This window comes from Oryctolagus cuniculus, chromosome 5, assembly GCF_964237555.1.
Source record: "Oryctolagus cuniculus chromosome 5, mOryCun1.1, whole genome shotgun sequence".
NCBI classification, from domain to species: Eukaryota; Metazoa; Chordata; class Mammalia; order Lagomorpha; family Leporidae; genus Oryctolagus; species Oryctolagus cuniculus.
This window is the reverse complement of record NC_091436.1, coordinates 140578339-140600907: the sequence shown is the minus strand read 5'-3', so window position 1 is coordinate 140600907 and position 22569 is coordinate 140578339. Positions and strand designations below refer to the sequence as shown.

Below are 22569 nucleotides of genomic sequence, written 5' to 3'. Positions count from 1 at the left end.
ACTCTGTAAAATACATAGATACATTTTGCATAGTTTTTTGATTGAGTAATTAATTTGTTAAAGAGGAACAAATATTATCTTCAAAGAAAAATGTAATAATGGAGAAAGAAATATAGAAGACAAAAAAAAAAAAGAGGATGTCTGGTTGATAAAGAGAAGTGAGAGATAGCTTTGAACACAGAATGGAAACACAGGCATGGGAAGATGATGGCGTTGTCCCATAAGTTCCTATTTTCCACCAGTGGGACCACTAACTGGCTTGCCACCTGCTCTAAGCAGCCTTCACAAGATTGTGTCAGATTACCATGGTGTTTGCCTCTTAACTGTCAGTGTGGCTGCCACATGCCACCCTGAACTTTGAGCTCACCTTCTGTGTTCCAACAGAGTCAGTTATTTATTTGTTTGTTTGTTTGTTTGAAAAGCAGAGTTACAGAGAAGCAGAGGCAGAGAGAAAGTTCTTCCATCTGCTTGTTCACTCCCTAAATGGCCACACAGCCAAAACTGTGCTGATCCAAAGCCAGGAGCCGGGGCCCACACCGGTGCAGGGGCCCAAGCACTTGGGACATTCTCCACTGCTTTTCTAGGTCATAGCAGAGAGCTGGATCAAAAGTGGAGCAGCTGGGACTCAAGCCAGTGCCCATATGGGATGGTAGCACTGCATGGGGGCCTTTAACCCACTGCACAACAGCACCAGCTGTTGGGAGCCACTGTGCTGGTCTCCCTGTATAGGCCTCTGTTTAGATTAACCTTCAACTATGAATCACTAGAAAGCTCCGTTTGTACAGATCACTGATATGGTTGGCGCTTGGCCGTCTGGCTTCAGTGCCCCCCTGACCTCACGACCTCTTGTACCTTGATAAGCACATTTGGTGGCTGTAAAACCCCATGGTAACTCCCCTTGTCAAACTGATGTTGATTTAAAACTCCTGTAAAACCATTCCTACAAACTATGTTGTAAAATGATCCCTGCTTGCCCTCGACTGCTACAATCCTTGCCTTGTACTATATAAGCTGCCTCCCTCTCCAGTAAAGTGAGACCTTGATCAGAATACTGTCTTGGTCTCCCTTCTCGTGTCTGGTTTGCCTCTCCATTCAGGTCTGCACTCCTCGTGTCCTAGTTGATTACCCCGTGGATGGGGCAACTAGCCCCAGCTCAGTGTGTTTTGCTATTGATGTAATCTTATGTGAAAGGAAAAATATTTTTTAATTGTTTAACCATTTTTATTTTTAATCCCCAGAACAAGACAATTGGCAGGATTTTTTTGTCTTATTCTGCTACATTTCACATAATGTTCAATTCAAGTTAGAACTTTCCATTTGTAGACAAATCTTGTCTACAATAAATAAATGATAATTTAATAAATAAAATAATAATATTTAAATAAATAATATACTGTTTAACATATTTAAATAATTTAAATAATGATATTTAAATAAATAAAATAATTTAACAAATCATAATTGTTTTTAAAAAAGGAAGCAGAAAAACTATCAAATTGATCTCACTGCAGTTAAGGTCACTTCACTTTCTTCAGCTTCTGGATGGTCTTCCTACAAAAAGGGTAAAGAGGCGGGGGCTGAGGCTCACTAGGCTAATCCTCTGCCTGAGGCGCCAATACTCCGGATTCTAGTCCGATTGGGGCGCTGATTCTGTCCCGGTTTCTCCTCTTCCCGTCCAGCTCTCTGCTGTGGCTCGGGAAGGCAGTGGAGGATGGCCCAAGTGCTTGGGCCCTGAACCCACATGGGAGACCAGGAGGAAGCACCTGGCTCCTGGTTTCAGATCGGCGCAGGGCACCGGCCGTAGCGGCCATTTGGGGGGTGAACCAAAGGAAGGAAGAACTTTCTCTCTGTCTCTCTCACTATCTAACTCTGCCTGTCAAAAAAAGAGGGGGATAAAGAAAACAAAACATGAATAACTTTAGGAAATTTATGCCCCACAATAAAAATAATCCTACACAAATATGTATCATAGAAAATTTCTGTTAAAAATGTTTTTGCTAATTCTTCCTGAAAGTATAAGAGCTACCACAGTATTCAGAACAAAAGAGCTGAATGTTTATTGTTGAATTAATGAGGAGTAATTAGTTATTGAGTGTTTTACATTGTCCTCAGCCAGCAAGGTACAGCGTGAGGATTCCTCTGTGGTCCAGCACACTTGTGGTTTCCTCCCTCCCAACAAATGTTTGATAAGGAGGAACTGGGGAAGAGGAGGGCTGGATGCTGATGTGCCTGGGAAACGGGGCTGGGTGAGCAGAGGCAGAAGAGAAACGACCACCTGGAATAACCTAAAAGAATCCACACTGGTCTGACAGCCTCTTCCCTCCAAGAGCCTGCACAGGACCAGGTCATGGTCAACCAAAGCTCCCCCGTGGGCTTCCTCCTTCTGGGTTTCTCTGAACACCCAGGACTGGAAAAGATTCTCTTCGTGGTTGTCTTGATTTCCTACCTCCTGACCCTGGGGGGCAACACACTCATCATCCTGCTGTCCCTGCTGGACCCCAGGCTCCACTCTCCAATGTACTTTTTCCTCCGCAACCTCGCCTTCTTGGACCTCTGCTTCACCACAAGTTTCATCCCCCAGATGCTGGTCAACCTCTGGGGCCCAGAGAAAACCATCAGCTTCCTGGGCTGCTCTGTGCAGCTCTTCATCTTCCTGTCCCTGGGGACCACTGAGTGCATCCTGCTGGCAGTGATGGCCTTTGACCGCTATGTGGCCGTCTGCCAGCCCCTCCACTACGCCACCATCGTCCACCCTCGCCTGTGCTGGCAGCTGGCATCTGTGGCCTGGGTCACTGGACTGGTGGAGTCAGTGGTCCAGACCCCAACCACCCTCCGCCTGCCCTTCTGCCCCCACCGGCAGGTGGACGACTTTGTGTGTGAGGTCCCCGCTCTGATTCGACTCTCCTGTGGGGACACCACCTACAATGAGATTCAGATGGCAGTGGCCAGCGTTCTCATCCTGGTGGTGCCCCTCAGCCTCATCCTTGTCTCTTACGGCGCCATCGCCAGGGAAGTGCTGAGGATTAACTCTGCAAATGGGCGGAGGAAAGCCTTTGGAACCTGCTCCTCCCATCTCCTGGTTGTCACTCTCTTCTACAGCTCAGTCATTGCCGTCTACCTCCAGCCCAAAAGTCCCTATGCCCAAGAGAGGGGCAAGTTCTTTGGCCTCTTCTATGCAGTAGGCACTCCTTCACTTAACCCTCTCATATACACCCTGAGGAACAAGGAGGTAAGAAGGGCACTCAGGAGATGGCTAGGGAAGAGTGGGCAGCTCAGGGGAAACTGAAGGAGAGCTACTTTCTAAATGAAGGAGTGTTTCTGCACTATTTGTAAAAAAAAATAAAATAAAATATTGAGTTCTGTGGGCCATTCCCTTCCCTACACACTCACACGTGAGTCCCTGCAGTGGGTCATGATGTGGCTACATGGAATCAGACAGGGAGTGAGTCCAGGGGAGGTAGTTGTCTCCATAAAACACTTTAAATTCAAACACCGGCATACCTGTAAACTCAATATTTCCTTCCTAGTCTAAGCCAGTGGACCTCAACTAGCTGCCCAACAGCAACACCTGAGACCACTCAAAATGCACTCCATGAAATGTGGGGTGGGTGGGGGTGGGGTGGGCTGGGGGTGGCCTCATGGTTAAGATGTCCGTGTCCCACACCAGAGAATCTGGGCTTGATTTCCAGCTCTGGCTTCTGACTTGCTCCCTGCTGATGCTGTTTCACGGTCTTCACTTGCATAGATTCCTCAGTTCCACTATGCCCATCTACGACTACACAATCTCTCCTCAACTGCTGTGAAAGTATAGAAGCGCTGCTCATCATGGCATGCTGGAGAACTTGCACAGAAAATCTGAGGCATGGAAGGATGCCTTTTGCTGTCTTCCTGTCTGTTTACTTCAGTGTCATCCTTGGGTGTATGTGGCACAAATACACAGGGAGCTGGTACTTTTGGCTTTTTCCTACTTTTCAACTGTATATAAATAATACTCTCTCTAAGTCTAAAAGTAACCCATTTACCAGCCACATAATCAAGTCTTGGTGTTACTTGCTTTGTTTTGTTCAGGAATCTTTTATCATTAGAGCATTAGATCCTTTTCAGAAAAAAGTATAATTTTCAGAAATTATACAAGGCAACTTTTTATCAGGTATCAATATTTAGCAGTATTTTCTTTTGATGAAATTTTATTTCAGTTATAAAAATCATCTCTGGTTACAAAAAAAGATAATCAGAGGCCTCAGATTTAAATTGTCTTTAAAATGTCTTACAAAGTCTTAAACTAAATATTTTAAGCTAAAAACCACTAAATTTTAATTACATTGATATTCTAGTTCTGTGGTTTATGTATATGTATTAACTGGTCTCTTTTAAAGGAAATCTGATTAGAAGTTTGTTGCATTAAGCAAGGTAAAACAAAGGTAAGACACCTGTTCACAAAAAAATGCTCTGCATGCAACTCCAAGGGCAAGAGCATTATTAAGAGCATTATTTAGTCATCAGTCATTTCCTGCTACAAGATATGAAAAAATATATTTGCTAGATGGCTTTTCATTTTGCAGACGTCTGGCATCCAAAATATAGATCTCCCATGAATAAAAGCAATATTGCAATTCATTTAGTAGGTGGCTTAGACCAATCTTTCTCCTCTTTATACGATTATTCTCTTTTGTCTCACCAGTGCCCCCACCTTCCTCTACAGTGGCACCATATTATTAACACATTAACAATTTGTACTTCAGATCAAGATGTCATTTGATTAATTTCAAATGATGGGCAATTTTTTAACTTTTATTTAGTAAATATAAATTTCCAAAGTACAGTTTATGGATTACAATGGCTTTTTCCCCCCATAAATTCCCTCACACCCAACCCCCCCATTTCCCGCTCCCTCTCCCATTCCATTCACATCAAGATTCATTTTCAATTATCTTTATATACAGAAGATCAATTTAGTATATATTAAGTAAAGATTTCATCAGATCAAGACATCATTTGATTAATTTCAAATGATGGGCAATTTTCATGTAAAATTGTTTTTGTGGTCACAATTACTTCAAAAATTAATTGTATTCAAATAACCTGACATATCATGCCTTAACAATTACAAAACTATGATTTTTAATACATGACAATTTATAAGGCAAGTGAGAAATGCTAAAAGACATTAATAGATATTCTGCTTAAGTTTAGGGAGCTGAAAAACTCAAATAATGACTTTATTTTTTGAGTTTACATAACCAGCCCAATGTACAGAATACTAAGGAAATACAAATCTGAGGAAGGCAATCATTTTGCTAAGTTACAAAACTTTAGTAAAACAATACAGTGTCCTTTGATACAATAAAAATCATATTTTTGTCATATATTACTTTAGTGCTAATGTGAATTCCAAAATAACATTTAAATACTAAAGCAAAATACTGTGGTTTTAGCAGAGCAGGTTATTTCTGAAAGTTAATGTCTGTTAAAATCATATAGTTTCTCCTTTTAAACTGAGTTCCCTCATGCAAGCCATTGCAGTTTATGGCAGTCGCACAATCTGTGACTCTGTGTTATTCCAAGACTGGCCCAAAACCAGGTAGAGTCCCAGGGTGGGAAAAGCTGTAAATTCTACCTTAAGGAGATTCAACATTAATACCAAATTCCAAATACAATTGTTATATTTTGAATTAATATTGGAACCCTCTATATGAGACAGTCATACAGCACTAATTTCAGGTGATTGATTTTATTTAGAAGCCCTGCGTTTTTTATTTTGATCAAAAGTCACATAGCCATACTCCAGCATATTGAAAACAATCTGTCTAAAATATAATTGTATTTTTAAATAAAAATAGACAGAAGATGCTAATAATAGGGGAATCTGAGTGTGAGGTATATGGGAACTCTTTGCACAACCCTATAATTTTTGTCTTGTAAATTTAAAACTATTCTGAAATTGAAATTTAAAAAATAAATAAATACATGTGCAGTCCAGAGAGAACTGGGGGCCTGTTGATAAATGCTGACTGGCAGTATCATTTCTCAACAAACACTGCTACCGCCAACCATGCCCTTATGCTTCCTCTTGTTGTAGTATCACCAATAGTTCAGTCTCGGCATTTAGTTAATGTATTACTCACTCCTTTGCTTCTCAGCCTTTTTGCATTTGAAGACGTCGTCCTTGTCATCAGCCCTTCGAGGCAACCACTGAGGCTAACTCCTTTCACTGTGGTTGTGGCTTCTTGAGTTAAAATATCTTTTTCTGAATCCTGAGGACTTGGCTTGTGTATGTCTCTCATCTACTGCAACCATAATTGTAGATGAAGCACTAGTAGATTTGAGTTCCATTATTTTCTCTACAGGATCAACTATAGAATCCTCTTGCCCATGTGTTTGGGTTTTTGCTGCCCCACTCAGAGACTTCACAACAGAAGGCATTTCTCCCTCCACATGGAGAAATCTGTGGCTGTACAACTTTCAGAGGGGTTTGTGTATCTGCCCAGCACATCACCTCTAATCACACTCAAGCTTGTGGTTTGGAGCACTTCTGCATTGCCGCTGTTTTAACAGTTTCCATGGGTGGTCCAAGACGTGCTCTAAGGTCCAGATCTTCACAGTGCAGGTGGCCTGTGCAATGTCCCAGGGGTGCTAGGGGACAAGGAGGCAGAGAGGCTACGCCTACCTCCACTCCACCCTGAGCATCTCCTGCCTTTCTTGCATTGAGTGTGCTTGACGGTCATCTCTACTTTCATTTCCAGTTCCTACCATGTTGTTTTAGTCAATTCAGGCTTTTGTAACAAAAAGACATAAATTGGGCATTTTATGAATAGCATATTTATTTCTCACAGTTTTGGAGACTCAGAAGTCCATGACCAAAGCAATTTCTGTGGCAAAGAAGTGCTTACTTTGTGACTCAAATGGTGACTTCTTGTGTCTACACATGGTGAATGGGCTTGGCTAGCTCACTTGTGTCTCTTATTTGTGGTCACTAACACCTAATGCCCTAATCACTGCCCAAAGGCCTTTATCTCCTAATGCAGTTACATTCCGGTTATTACTTCCACATGTGAATGTGGCAGGATAGGTACACAGCATTCTGTCCATTGCACGTGGCTGTTTTCCTTCCTCCTCAGGGTCTTTTCTGTCGTTTTGCCACTTGCCATCTTGGTCATCTTTTGCCTTCTTTCTCTTTCTTCTTTTCTCTTCCAAAGAATAGACAAAATGGAGGAAGACCTGAAACTCAGCAAGTTCATAATCTCATACAAACACACACAGTGAATTATTACAACCAAAACACAGACCCTAGGATTTTCATTATGGCAACCTTTCAAATATTTGTGGTTGTTGCCACACTGTAATAACAAATAATAGGGGGTCGGTGCTGTGGCATAGTGGGTTAATGCCCTGGCCTGAAGCACCGGCATCCCATATGGGCCCCGGTTCGAGACTCGACTGCTCCACTTCCAATCCAGCTCTCTGCTATGGCCTGGGAAAGCAGTAGAAGATGGCCCAAGTCCTTGGGCCCCTGCACCCACGTGGGAGACCCGGAAGAAGCTTCTGGCTCCTGGCTTCTGATCAGCACAGCTCAGGCTGTTGCAGCCAACTGGGGAGTAAAGCATCGGATGGAAGACCTCTCTCTCTCTCTCTACATCTCCTCTCTCTGTGTAACTCTGACTTTCAAATAAATAAATAAATCTTTAAAAAAAAAAACAAATAATAGTTCCCTTGAGATTGAAATAGAAGTTGAAAATTAAGGGGAAACACTAATTTGTTTGCAATATTTCCTTCCTTCACACCAAGAAGCCAAGAAAGAATAGGAAAACATCATACAATCTCTGGTTTGTAAAAATTTGTGGCAATGGGGACTTTGTTCCATCAAGTAAATGCACAACACTGACCATATGGAACTCCATTCTCCTGGATTAAGAATTTCCACTATCTACCTTTCTCTAAAGGGAGGAGAGAACTTCCACTTTGAATATGGCCTTGTCTAAAGAAGATCAGAGTTGGTGAACCCAAGAGGCTTCCATAGCCTTGGCAGCTCATGACAAGAGCCTCGGGTGATTACTGACGTCATAAATGAGAGTCAATTGTTAAATCAACAATGGGAGTGACTGTGCTCCTGCTCCTGATGTAGGACCTCTGTCCTTAATGTGTTGTACTATGTGAATTAACAGTAAAACTACTACCCAAACAGTACTTTATACTTTGTGAGTCTGTGCGGGTGCAGTCTGTTGAAATCTTTACTTAGTATATACTAAGTTGATCTTCTGTATATAAATATAATTGAAAATGAATCATGATGAAGAATGGGATAGAAGAGGGAGTGGGAGATGGGATGGTTGCAGGTGGGAGGGAAGTTATGGGGTGAAAAGCCTCTATAATCCAAAAGTTGTACTTTGGAAATTTATATTTATTAAGTAAAAGTTTTAAAAAAAGAATTTCCACTATAAAAATATCTGGGCATACAGGTTGCTAAACAAGAGCCAAAAGCTACTCTTGGGCAGTCACCCCCGATGTAGTGGTATGTCAAGAACAGAGAATTACTCTTTCTGATGCCCTAGTCTACATATTTCTTCTAGTAAGCCACACCTGAAGGCTCCATCAGAAACAGACTCCACATGGAGAACATCACCACATTCAGAGTGAATTTAATGGTCTACTCCTTGTCAATGACGTAAGATGGGAACTTTTCCAAGGCTTGAGATCTTGAAGTCCAGCAGAAGGTAAGTATAGAAAATAATATATATATATATATTCGTGTATTTATACAACTATATGTGTGTATGTGTGTGTATGTGTATATAATCTAGATGAGAGGGCCTTATTTTGAAACAAAGACATCCCAATAGCAATCGGAACACCTAGCACCCAGATCTTGCTTTCTAAACCCCATCTTCCAATAAAAACAACCAAGAGTCCTTGGAGACTGTGAGTGACCCCAGAGACAGGAAAGGGAAGATACAAGATAAAAATGGAGCATTGTGTAGTGCGAAAAATGATGGAGATTTATCAAAAATTCAATGGGTTCCCAATAGCTGAATCTAGGAAAATTTAAACATTAAAATAAATAGTGAGAATAATGGCAAGAGAATTTTAAAAATCCAGGAGTTATTACTTACATAAATAAACAACAAACAGAGAAAAGGAAAAGTTCTTATTTATATAATTAAAAATTATAAATATAGAAGCAAAGATGAAAGTCATCATTCATAAAACAGGCAAATAATAATTGTTTCAGGGCCAGGCATTTGGCCCAGGAGTTAGATGGCGGCTGGGACACCATATGCCATAGCAGAGTGCCTGGATTGAAATTCTGGCTCTGCTCTCAACTCCAACTTCCTGCTAACATGAACCCTTGGAAACAGTGGTAATGGCTCCAGTATTTGGGTCCCTGCCACCCATGTGGGAGACTTGAACTGAGCTCCAGGCTCTTGGTTTCAACCTGACTCAGTACCCCTGGCTATTATGGGTAAATGGGGAATTAGCAGATGAAAGATCTCTGTCCATCTGACCATGTGTGTGTGTGTGTGTGTGTGCATGTGTGTGTGTGTGTGTGCCTGCTTTTCAAATAAAACTAAATGAAATTTTTGAAAAGTATAATGAGGAACAGATAAAGAACAGATAATTTTCACAATCTCCAAAGGTATTTAGCATATTATATGTTATAATTACAACTTTTAATAAGTCAAATAGTATAATACAAATGGGAAAAAATAAAAATATAAATAAAAAACATGTTAAGACCAAAATATAAATAAAACATAAATAAAAAACATGTGAGGACCAAAATAAGCATATACTAATATGCTTAACATCATTAATCAACTCAGAGCAAATCAAAACTGTTATGAAGAGTTCTTTATGCTCAACAGGACTTCCAAAGGCAAGAGATAGATTACTGAGAATTATCAATAATGTGGAGTGTCTGAGACTCTCATTCATTGTGTGTAAGATTGTAAATAACATAATCACATTGGAAAACAGTTTGTGCATTTCCTACAAACACTCATCCTATAAGCCAGAAATTATGTTCCCAGAAATTTACTCAAGATATGAAGACATGTATCCATACAGAGAACTGTATACAATTGTTCAAAGCAGCCAAAAATTGGAAAGAACCTTAACATTTATCAACAAGTGAATGAATTAAACTATGGTATATTCATGCAATGAAATAGGAGCCATTCAAAGCAACAAACTACTATACTGGTATTTGGAAACATCCTGAATGAATCTCAGTAACAAACTGAGCAAAAGGACCCAGGAGCAAAGAATATGCACTAATTCCATTCACACAAAGTTCTTACAACAGGAAAAACTAACCTTGTATGATAGAAGTAAATGCTCTATGTCTTGAATGGGGTGGTGGCTACCAGATATATACACTTGTCAGAACTTATTGAACTGTACACTTAACATGTGTTCACTTAATTCCATGTAAATTGTTCTTCAATTAGTAGATTTTTGAAACAAAAAAGAGTTACTGATATGTGAATACATAGCAAAAGAATTATGCTGCATGAAAGAATCCTGACCCAAAGGAGTACATATTGTATTGTTCCAGTTGTGTGAAGCCCTGAAAGAGGAAAAACAAAACTATGATGGTAAGAAATCATAACAGGGCAGCGCTGTGATGTAGTAGGCTAAGCCTCCACCTGTGGCACTGGCTTGTGTCCCAGCTGTTCCTCTTCCAATTCAGCTGGTAGAGTAGCAGAGAATGGCCTAGTGCTAGGACCCCTGCACCTTCATGAGAGACCCAGAAGATGCTCCTGGCTCTTGGCTTCAGATGGGTCCAGCTGCAACTGTTGCAGCTTTTGGGGGAGTGAACCAGTGATAGGAGAACTTTCTCTCTGTCTGTAATTATACTTCTCAGATAAATAAATAAAATCTTAAAAAAAGGAAATCATGATAGTTTTTGTCCCTGGACAAAGGTGACAGGGGAGGGTAGTGAGAAAAGTAGAAAGGAGAGGTTTTAAGGTGATGGAAATATTTTCTATCTTGATTAGGGTCATTTAGATATTTGGACTTTATTGTGTACAAGTTATATTCAGTTTTAACAAGGAGATAATAGACTGTTGAATTGAAAGAAGAACGCGGGACATGTGACAGAAGTAATGATGACAAAGCCTTTGTACTCCCCATGACAGGATGAGCAGAGGGTGGTGACCTTCTTCCTTACTACAGGGAGCACTGTTGCTGGCACGTTTCCTCTGAATCCTCTCCCCTTTCTTAACCACCATTAGTGCCAGTGACTAATTATCTGTGGGCTATGAGGCTCCAGAGTCTTGTCGTAATTAATGAGCTGTTTCTCTCCACGGCACTGGAGTCCTGGGATTCCTTCCTGCATCACTTCACTATGCCTCCTTTCCACTTGCAGTGCCACTAGAAAAGGAGTTGGCTTGCTGGGATGAGACCAAGAGCAGCCTGTGTCCTCATACATAAAAGCAGAATGATGGCAGTGTAATATGCTTAGTGCATGATGCTACAGCCTACCTGCACTCAAGTCTTAGCTCTAGCTACATTGCTATGAGAAAATCATTAAATCTGTTTGTGTTTTAGTTTCTTTATCTAAAAACAAAACTGGAGAATACTAATAATACCCAAATCATATGCATTGAAAAGTAAGGCAGTAGCATTAACAATCAACTATTACCTGAACCCTAACTTCCAATCCTTTCCAAGGAGTTCAGTTCCTCTATATTTTGCTTTTAATTCTCATCTTGAGGGACAAGTGGAGGCTCAAACCAGTCCAGAAACTCTTTGTCATGGGAAAGTTATAGCAGCAAAGTCATAAGGAGACTCTGACTTAAGTGCAGGTAAGTTGTACATTTTTTTATCCTCTTACAACCATTCAGTTTCCACGTGTCTTCCATAGTGGAACCACCAAGAGCATCATCATTGGAATTAAAAGGCTTGGAATCCAGGCCTTACCCTTTTTTAGCTGTGTAAATTTGGGCAGGTTATTTAACCTTTATGGAGACTGTTTCTTCTTCCATGAAGGGAGGATAATACTACCTACGTGGAAGGACTGTTGTAAGAACCAGGTAAAAAGGACGTGTCGATCACAGTGTCTGCTGTACAGGAAGCACTCAACAGGTGACAGCCGTGAAAGTAATAATATGCTCATCTTTATTGGATGGGAAAACAGAATTGCTCTCTGATTCCCTTTTAGCAAGGGCCTGGGGATCAGTTAATAAATAAATAAATGAACATGGAATAAATAGTGGGAAGTAAGTAAAGTAATAGCCGATGTTTGTTGGTGCCTGAGAAAAAAATTAAAAAAAGCAAGCAAAAGAGAATGAAGAAAAAAGAGATTGTGAAACAGAACATGACAGAACAGAGACTCAGAGGATGCTGAAAACTGAAGGAAGAAACAATAGTTATCTCACAACAGTGGGACAATAAGTTAACAGGAGAGTGAGAAGGTGAGGCCTGCAGAAAGAGTAGTGGAATGACAGCTGGTAGATGAATATGGAGCAGTTAGCTATTTGTTTTTAATTCATTTTCATTTTATTTGAAAGGCAGAGAAAGAGACAGACAGATTTTCCATCCACTGGTTGACGCCCCTAAATGTCTGTAACAGCCAGGTCTGAGCCAGGCCCAAGTCAGGAACTGGAAACTCATCCTGGGTCTCCAAGGTAGGTGGCAGGGACCCACATATGGAGCCATCACCTGCTGCCTCCCAGGGTACATATTAGCAGGAAAATGGAATTGAAAGTGGAACTGTGACTTCTATTCATGTCCTCTGATATGCGATGAAGGCTTCCCAAGCAGAACCTTAACTTCTGTGCCAAACATCCACCTCCAGTTTTTTTGTTTGTTTTGTTTTGTCTTGGTTTGGTTTGGTTTGGTTTGGGTTTGGGTTTTTGGTTTTTGGTTCCTTTTACCAACACAGAGAATATAATGTTAAAAGACAACATAGGGGAACCAGCACTGCGGCGTAGTAGGCTAGGCCTCCACCAGTGGCGCCAGCATCCTATATGGGCATGGGTTCAAGTCCTGGCTGTTCTACTTCCAATCCATCTCCCTGCTAATGAGCCTGGTAAGGCAGTGAAGGATGGCCCAAGCGTTTGTGTCCCTGCTGCCTACATCGGAGATCCAGAAGAAGCGCCTGGCTTCTGATTTCAGATCAGCCCAGCTCTAGCCGTTGTAGCCATTTGGGGAGTGAATCAGCAGATGGAAGACCCTCCTCTCTGTCTCTTCCTCTCTCTTCTGTAACTCTACCTCTCAAATAAATAAATAGATATTTAAAAAAATTAAGGACAGCATGTGAACAATTTACTAAAAGTAATATTAATAAGCAAATATTAATAAGCTCTTCAGGGGCAGGAACTGGATTTGATCAAGACACAGAAAGCTTTTAAGATACACACTGCCTTCTGTTCAAATATTTAACAATACGGATACTCTTCAACTTTCCATGGTGGTAAATCCTGATAAACTCATCCTGAATTGAAAATATTGCAGGATTGTAAATGCATTTAGTATGTCTAACCCACAGAACATCACTGTGTAGCCTGACCTGCCTTAATCATGCTTTGAAAACTTACATGAGACTGTAAGTCATCAGACTCATCTAACACGACTTCATAATAAAATGTTGAATATCATATGTATACACACCAATGGGCATTTTGTAGACATTATGAAAGGCAAAACACAAACCACAATACACAAAAATTGCTGGCAACACTGTACACTAAAGAGTATCTGACATCTGCCCTTGGGATGGCTACCATTGCCCAGGGCCATGAGAGAGTATCATGCCACACATCACCAGCCCAGCAAAAGATTAAGATTGAAACTGCAGCTTTTCTATATACGTATCACGTTTACACAATAATAGTCAAAAAATCATGTTAAAGCATAAGTTAGGGATCATGTATATTATAAAAATTAAAAGCAAAGGTCCTTTTCCCTCAGAATGAAAAGAACAATGGAAAGAAGGCAAGGCTGGGGAGAGACAGAGGTAGACTGGACAGACAGAGATGAAATTCAGCTTTTATGCACACACAAAATCGTGCTAGTGGGGAGATACTTACTGCCAATATGTGGCCTCTCAAGGCACTTCATCCACTTACTCGGTTTCTGATGCTGCTTCGCACCCACTTCTAAGTCAGTGTTTTGGGACCCAACTCTCCTTTCTTTCACAAAAATAAAGTCACATACTCCTGCAAACATTTCCTGATTAATACAAGCACATGGCTCCTTTTCTCTACAAATTTGTCTCTGGCCAGCCTGATATTTTTGATTCTTTGCCCTTCAGTTCCTAGGGTCTTCTGATGATGGCCAATAAACTCTCCTGGGAAATCACTCTCCATCTAGCCCATAAGCTTCACTGGCACGTACTGATTAGTTCTCCAATGTTTTAAAACAAACCCTTTAGTACAGTGGCACAGAATAGGTTGCTAAAGAAAGTAATGTCAGGCACTAACAAAAAATATGATTTTTTATATTTTATTTATTTATTTACTTCATTTGAATAGCAAACAAACAGAGATAGACAGATAGACAGAGATCTTCCGTCTGCTGGTTCTCTCGCCAAATGGCTGCAACACCAAGGAACTTGACCAGGAGCCAGAAACTCAACTCAGGTCTACCACATCTATGGCAGGGACCTAACTATTTAGGTCAACACCTGCTACCTCCCAGGATGCACATTAGCAAGGAGCTGGAATCAGAAGCAGAAATGGGGCTCAAATATGGTCACCCCAATATGCAGGCATTCCCAAGCAGCCTTCTATTGCTAACTTCACAATATGTGAATCCAGAATGGATCCTACAAAACAAATAAACAATCCTACAGAAGATATTATTAGGACAGTTAACAAAATAGGACTGTTCTTATTAGATAAAAGTACTATATCAATTTTAAGCTTCTTGATTTGATTATGATACAGTAATTAAGAGATCATCTTATAACAAATACATCCTGAAATTTTAGAGTAAAAGGATACAATGTATACGACCTACTCCCACATGACTCAGAGTAAAAATGATAATATGCAAATATATTGAGAGAGAATGATAGTCAAATGAGTGAAAATACCAAAAATTGATAAAAATTTTGTGAGTCCTTAGAACTGTTATTGCAAATTTTCTGTAAACTTGAACTTAATTGAAATTAAAAAGTTTTGAATAGCATATAAGGAAAATTAACCACACATTATATGAAAACAAAACCCTATTTAAATATCCCAAACTCAATATGGTGTACTTTATCTACTAACTTTCATTTCCTATGAAAAGGGGGAAATGAAATCAGTCTATTTGAATTTTCCATTTCTGAACCTCAATCCTTGTAAGAACTTTTGGTATTATAGAACCAAACTGATCATTTTATGACTGATACTGTATTTTTATTATTATTCCACAACACACATAATGAAGAGTTGAAGTTAGGACTTAATAATATTCAGAGAAAATATTTGCTTTTAGTTGAATAAATCATCATACCTTCTTAAGTGCTTAGTTCATTCAATTGATCTTTTTTACTTTTTTCTTTTTTTCTTTTTTTTTTTTTTTTTTTTTTTTGACAGGCAGAGTTAGACAATGAGAGAGAGAGAGAGACAGAGAGAAAGGTCTTCCTTCCGTTGGTTCACCCCACAAATGGCTGCTACGGCCGGCGCGCTGCGCCAATCCGAAGTGAGGAGCCAGGTGCTTCCTCCTGGTCTCCCATGCAGGTTCAAGGCCCAAGCACTTGGGCCATCCTCCACTGCCTTCCCAGGCCACAGCAGAGAGCTGGACTGGAAGAGGAGCAACCAGGACAGAATCGGACGCCCCAACCAGGACTAGAACCTGGGGTGCCAGAGCCGCAGGCGGAGGACTGGCCAAGTGAGCCACAGCGCCGGCCTCAATTGATCTTGCTGGAGACTGAATGATTTCACATAAAGGAGAAATCACCTTTACAGTCCACATTTGTTTCTCTGGTCAAGTCTCTGGTAAAGCTGTAAAGTAAATAAAATTTGAATTATTCTAGGAATTTCATGCTTACCATTGGAAAATAAGAAGAATTCTACAGTAATGTATGAGATCAGGAAATTCACTCAATAATATTACTTTTTAATTCCATCCACACATGAAGGGAAAATTTGATAGCACAGTCTCAGATCATGATAGGTATTCAATAAATGTTTGCTGAATTAATTAATATTAGTTAATTAATTAATGTCTTACATTACCATCTTTTGCAACCAGCCAGAGAGTCAGAAGTACTAAGGTGAGACTCCAACCATTGTCTGCACGTCTCTGGTTTGCTCACTTCCATGAAACAGTGGACCAGCAAGAATAGGAGAAAAGAAGGAGCTACTGGATGGTGAAGTGACTAAAAATAGGAGCCTGAGTGGCCAGAGGAAAAAAAAAACACCTGCTTTGGTATAACCTGAAGATAACCAAGGTAAGTTTTTATAAGACCGTATGCTGCACCATGGTCAACCAAAGCTCCCCCGTGGGCTTCCTCCTTCTGGGTTTCTCTGAACACCCAGGACTGGAAAAGATTCTCTTCGTGGTTGTCTTGATTTCCTACCTCCTGACCCTGGGGGGCAACACACTCATCATCCTGCTGTCCCTGCTGGACCCCAGGCTCCACTCTCCAATGTACTTTTTCCTCCGCAACCTCGCCTTCTTGGACCTCTGCTTCACCACAAGTTTCATCCCCCAGATGCTGGTCAACCTCTGGGGGCCGGAGAAAACCATCAGCTTCCTGGGCTGCTCTGTGCAGCTCTTCATCTTCCTGTCCCTGGGGACCACTGAGTGCATCCTGCTGGCAGTGATGGCCTTTGACCGCTATGTGGCCGTCTGCCAGCCCCTCCACTACGCCACCATCGTCCACCCTCGCCTGTGCCGGCAGCTGGCATCTGTGGCCTGGGTTATGGGTCTAGTCCAATCAATAGTCCAGACCCCACCCACCCTTCGCCTGCCCTTATGTTCCCATCACCAGATAGATGATTTTTTATGTGAAGTCCCTTCCCTAATTCGACTCTCCTGTGGGGATACTACCTACAATGAAATCCAGTTATCTGTGTCTAGTGTTGTCTTTGTGGTGGTGCCTCTCAGCCTCATCTTTGTCTCTTACGGCGCCATTGCCTGGGCAGTGCTGAGGATTAACTCTGCTGTAGCATGGAGAAAGGCACTCAGAACCTGCTCCTCCCATCTCCTGGTTGTCACTCTCTTCTACAGCTCAGTCATTGCCGTCTACCTCCAGCCCAAAAATCCCTATGCCCAAGAGAGGGGTAAGCTCTTTGGCCTCTTCTATGCAGTGGGCACTCCTCTTAACCCTCTCATATACACCCTGAGGAACAAGGAGGTAAAGAAGGCACTCAGGAGGTTGCTGGGGAAGGATGCAGAGAACAGGGAAAACTGAGAGAGCTGCTTAATGTACTTTCTAAATAAAGTTTCTAATGATTTTGAGAAGTTTTTGTTTTTCAGACCATTACCTTCTCCATACACACCACTACAGTAGGTCATAATGTGACCATGTGGTGTCTAGGTGGGAGAGGATGAGATTAAGAGGAAGTAGTGATAGCCATAATATACCTTAAATTCAAATATTATCATGTCTGTCCTTTGTTAATATTTCTTCTCCATTCTGTTTTACTGTCTTCACTTCTATAGATTGCCTAATTCCACCAATGTCCACTCTGTCTCCAATTGTCCCGCCAATGTTGAGGAACTACTCTAAATGGCGTTCTGGAGACTTTGCACATAACTACATAGGTCACACAAGCAAAAGTTTGAACCATAACTAATTTGATCCTTGGAAGGGTAGCTTTTGATCCTCCTGGAATATAAAGATGGGAAACTTGTTAGTATCTACCTAAGGGCTATTTATCCCTCTCTTCCTCATGTCACCTGGGAGGCTGTCCTTATTGCTGTCCAGGTTCTCATGGACCATGAGGCTTTCTGCCCCCACATCATTTAGGATATAGCTGAAGAAATTTGGAGATTGAGCTGTAGTATATAACTGGGATATCCCAAACAGTGTTTTAGTTCTCTGGTCCCTTTTTCCTTCAGTTTTATCTGGTGCATAGCACAAAGACCCAAGGAGCTGGCAACTTTGACTTTTATTTGCTTGAAAATAATAAACTCGCTGACTCTAAAAGTGGTCCACTATGTCTTTGCCACTCGAATCAATTGCCCTTGGCCTTGACTCATACTCATCATAAGAGTATTTTACAGTCATCACTGTAACTCTATATTCAATTCATTTCCAGTTCCTACCATGTTTGCTTAGTCAATCTGGGTTACTATAATAAATTTGCAGAAACTGAGAAGATTGTAAACAACAGATCCATTTTTTGCAGTATTGAAAGCTGGCAAGTCCAAAGTTAAAGTAGATTCCATGTCTAGTGAAGGTCCACTTTCTGACCCTAAGATAGTGAGTTCTTACTGTGTCTTCACATACTTCACATATAGCTAGCTCTCTGGAGTCTCCTTTATAAGGGCACTAATCCTGATTATGACAGCTCTTCTTTCAGGACCTAATCATAATCCAAAGGACTCATCTCCTAACACAGTCACCTTGAGGGTTAGGTTTCAGCATAGGAATTGGGCGGGCATAAGCACTCAACCCATCACACATTGTCTTCTTTCCTCTTTCCTCAAGGTCCTTTCTAATTCCTTGCCCTTCTTATATTGATCCACTTCTGCCTTCTTTTCTCCTTCAAAGAACAAAGAGGTGAAAGAATTAAAACTCAGCATGTTTATGATCTCATACACAATCTCATGCACAAAATATAGACCCCAATTTTCTCATTCCAGCCAACTTTCAAATGTGTATAGCTGTTATCAAACTGTAGTTACAAAGAATAGTTCCCTTGGGACTGAAATAGAAGTGGAATATGAAGGAGAAACGTTTACTATTTCATTTGTGGTGTTTCTTTCCTTCACACCAAACCAAGAAAGGACAACATCATGTAACCTCTGGGTTATAGCAGGATGTTCCAATGGGTACTTTGTTGCTAATAGGTAAACACAAAATATAAAGAGTACAGAACTTCTGCCCCATAGATAAGGCTTTCTGTCATCAAGGTATCTGGGCACCAGGGTTGGTAAATGTCAGCCAAATGCAAGTGAGCTTCTCTTTTTCTCCAATATTAATCTACCCCTCCATATTCACCTCTAACATAGTGGTACATCAAGAACCATGAGAAGGCGTCCCTTCTCACGCCATGAGCCACCATGTGGGTTTTCTTTTTTTTAAGCCACATCCGGAGAAGGTGTCTCTGTCCCTGATCATGTGACTTTATCAGAAACAAGGAACTTCACTGTGGGTTTCATCACATTCAGAGGTGGATGGTCTTCTTAGCATAAAATTACATCCTTTTCTCAAGCTTTAGGATCTTGGAGCCCAACAAAAACACATGATCCTGCATAGAAATCTTGGTCTTAGACCACATATTCCCTAAACTTCATTCCATGTTGGCAGCAAAAGTCATTAATTTCTGCTCCTCAAGGATCAACATTCACCTGGGCAATTGTATACATGTTAGAATATTCTATAGGAATAAAGATGAAATGAAAATATTTTCATAGAAGTAAAATTAGGAGAGTTATCACTAGCTGAAGACCTGAAGCCAGAGAGAAATTTGAAATATCATGACCAAAGAAAGACCCACATAACTGATAGCTATCTGCATACATAGAATAATAATAGTATATTATTCTGCTTTTGAGTCCTTTAAAATATATAACACTTTTGGAACCAAAGTGTACAAAATTGATGGGATATATATAATACATATGACAATTACAAAATAAAATAATAATGACAAAAGTATCTCTGAGTATATAGTGGTGAGGTTTCTGTATTCCACATGAAGCAGTAAACTGTTAATTCTATGAAGTCTGTGAAGACTTAAGTATTTATATTGTAATTCCAAAAGTATCCAATATGACTGAAGACTACACAAAGACATCAGCACAGTTAAATCCTCCAAAAATTATCATGTTCATAAATTATCTTGTTCATAAGCCAGAAAACATCATTATAATTAACAATTATAGAACTCTAGAAATTAATCAAAAGCATGCTGCAATCTGAAGAATGTTCATTCAAGGATAATGACTGGGTCTCAGTAAGAACACTCAGTTCTATGGAATGATTTCGTCATAGCCCCCTTCCACCTCCCAAGCTCCACGGGAGCCTCCACAGCACACAATCATGGTGAAAACTAGCAGACAGAAAATCACTGGAAGGACCATGGGGTGTCAGATCCTTCAACGTCCTACTTATAGAAAATTGTCGTTATTTTACTTGTCTGGTTGTTTCCCAGAACTCACAAAACTAAGAGCTTTACTGAGACAGAACAACCGTTTTCTGGGGAAATATTAGCTAAAGAAAATAGACTGCCTGCAGTTGTAAATAATAGTTGGGACAAAGAGGCTAATCAAAAAGTTTAAATGGAAATGCCACATAATAAGATGCCTCTCAGGGGCAGTCTGGGGAAGTTTCTTTGGTGGTCCAATGGCTCCAATAAGAGCTCCAGGTCAGCATGGGGGCTTCGTGGTGACTGTCCAGCAGGAGCACAGCAAGGGCCTGTGGCCAGTGAAAAGGGTATCCACGTGGAGGCCGCAGCTCTGGGCACCACACCTTCCCACTACCCCCAGACAGAGAAGCTGGGGATCCACCCACTGGGGCCAGGCCCCATTCTGCACTCTGGGGGCTCCAGCACCCCCTAGAATTAAATTCCTATAGAATCCCTTTAGCTTTCGATCTCTGCAAACTACAGGACCTCCAAATTCCTCACCATGAGGGTGAGTATGGACCAGCTCCACCAGGCAAAAGGGCACTGCAGTGACAGTTCTCAGGAGTGGGACCCTTGAGACCCTGTACCCCAGAGTGGGGCAACTGGTGCTGATCATGCTACTGTGGTCCCTTGAGGAACCCCTGGGGAGGTGGCATCTTTCCAATGCTCCATTTGGACTTGTTCAATAAAAGATAGTGTATTTTTCTCTTATTTATTTATTTATTTATTTGAAAGGCAGAGTTACAGAGAGGCAGAGAGAGAGAGAGAAAGAGGAGAGAGGTCTTCCATGCACTGGTTCACTCCCAGTTGGCTGCAATGACCAGAGCTGGGCCAATCCAAAGCCAGGAGCCAGGAGCTTCTTCCAGGTCTCCCACTTGAGTGCAGGGGCCCAAGGACATGGGCCATCTTCTACTGCTTTCCCAGGCTATAGCAGAGAGCTGGATGGGAAGTGGAGCAGCCAGGACTAGAACTAGCACCCATATTGGATGCCAGCCCTGCAGGCTGCGGCTTTTACCTGCTACGCCACAGCACTGGCCCCCAGAACTTATATTTTTTTTTATTTTTATTTATTTGAAAGTCAGAAAGACAAAGAAAAAAACAAAAACAAAGAAAGGCAGGCAGACAACTTTCATCCACTGGCTCACTCCCTAAATGTCTGTAACAGCTACAGTTGGGCCAGGTTAGTACTAGAAACTAGAAACTCAATCCAGGTTTCCCACAGAGTGTAAGGGACCATAGTGTATCACCTGGATGCTGCCTGTGTTGTGATGATGTTCCCATACAACATGACCTCCTCAGTGACCCACAACCACGAACAAAGAAACCTCAAAAAGAAAAATGTATGCATGGTTAGAAGGGAGTGAACTTTTGTTCTTAGGGCCATTGTAGGAAAAGTAATTAATAGCCCCACTGTTTACCTCTCCCTGAATATAGATAACATCAGACATGGGAATGTAGGGTACCACCTTTTTTTTTTTTTTTTTTTTTTTTTTTTTTTTTTTTTTTGACAGGCAGAGTTAAACAGTGAGAGAGACACAGAGAGAAAGATCTTCCTTCTGTTGGTTCACCGCCCCCCCCAAATGGCTGCTACGGCCGGTACCCTGCGCCGATCCAAAGCTAGGAGTCAGGTGTTTCTTCTTGGTCTCCCATGCAGGTGCAGGGCCCAAGCACTTGGGCCATCCTCCACTGCCCTCCCAGGCCACAGCAGAGAGCTAGACTGGAAGAGGAGCAACCGGGACAGAACCTGGCGCCCCAACTGGGACTACCACCTGTGGTACCGCCGCCGCAGGGGGAGAATTAGCCTAATGAGCCGCGGTGCCAGCCACACCTCTTTTAATCAATAATCAAGTCTGTTAACTATTACCTGATGTTCTTCAATTTTTAAAGCAGCATTCTCTGACTTCCAAGGTGATTGATAACCGCACATTAACTCTGTACTGTTTAAACCTGTTTCAGTGTGTGTACTCATCCTGTAACCAAACAGCCCTGTGGAACAGCCAGAACAGGCAACTGACGATTGTCTCCAGGTTTAAATCCTCGGTTTGACTTGCTGAATAAAACTGACTTTGGGGGCCGGCACTGTGGCATAGTGGGTAATGCCATCACCCACAATGTTTGCATCACATATGGCCACCGGTTGGAGACCCAGATGCTCCACTTCCAATTCAGATCTCTGCTATGGCCTGGGAAAGCAGAAGGTGGCCCAAGTCCTTGGGCCCCTGAACCCACGTGAGAGACCCAGAAAAAGCTCCTGGCTCCTGGTTTCGAATCAGCTCAGCTCCAGTCATTGCAGCCATTTGAGGACTGAACCAGTGGATGAAAGATATCTCTCTCT

General features: G+C 41.4%; 3 protein-coding genes and 1 pseudogene across 4 annotated transcripts in view; 2 read left to right on the top strand and 2 right to left on the bottom strand.

The window, feature by feature from the left end:
• The first annotated feature begins 2328 nt into the window (after window positions 1-2328).
• LOC100345684 (olfactory receptor 2H2) lies at window positions 2329-3286 on the top strand. Its single transcript, XM_002714321.3, has one exon. It carries the CDS (start codon window positions 2348-2350, stop codon window positions 3284-3286), a length of 939 nt encoding a protein of 312 aa, XP_002714367.2. The 5' UTR covers window positions 2329-2347.
• A 1610-nt stretch (window positions 3287-4896) lies between these two features.
• LOC100345940 (PRELI domain containing protein 3B pseudogene) lies at window positions 4897-7148 on the bottom strand (annotated as a pseudogene).
• Window positions 7149-8124: 976 nt separating this feature from the next.
• LOC100352770 (olfactory receptor 2H1) lies at window positions 8125-18460 on the top strand. The gene is made up of 3 exons (XM_017344998.3): window positions 8125-8195; window positions 8568-8711; window positions 16186-18460. Exon 3 carries the CDS (start codon window positions 16415-16417, stop codon window positions 17348-17350), a length of 936 nt encoding a protein of 311 aa, XP_017200487.2. The 5' UTR covers window positions 8125-8195; window positions 8568-8711; window positions 16186-16414; the 3' UTR covers window positions 17351-18460.
• GABBR1 (gamma-aminobutyric acid type B receptor subunit 1) overlaps window positions 15781-22569 on the bottom strand; it is a 63510-nt gene continuing 56721 nt past the window's right edge. Inside the window, exon 23 of one of the 2 annotated variants that reach the window (XM_008262637.4) lies at window positions 15781-15935. In XM_008262637.4, the coding sequence (XP_008260859.2) occupies window positions 15894-15935 (42 nt within the window). In that variant the 3' untranslated portion in view covers window positions 15781-15893. Of the gene's footprint in view, window positions 15936-18584; window positions 18648-22569 lie in introns of those variants that run through there. The other variant, XM_051855797.2, reaches the window with a different exon arrangement.

Bases quoted from the DNA above. Each gene is read 5' to 3' on its own strand.
- LOC100345684 (XM_002714321.3), top strand. From the start codon at position 2,348: ATGGTCAACCAAAGCTCCCCCGTGGGCTTCCTCCTTCTGGGTTTCTCT.
- LOC100352770 (XM_017344998.3), top strand. From the start codon at position 16,415: ATGGTCAACCAAAGCTCCCCCGTGGGCTTCCTCCTTCTGGGTTTCTCT.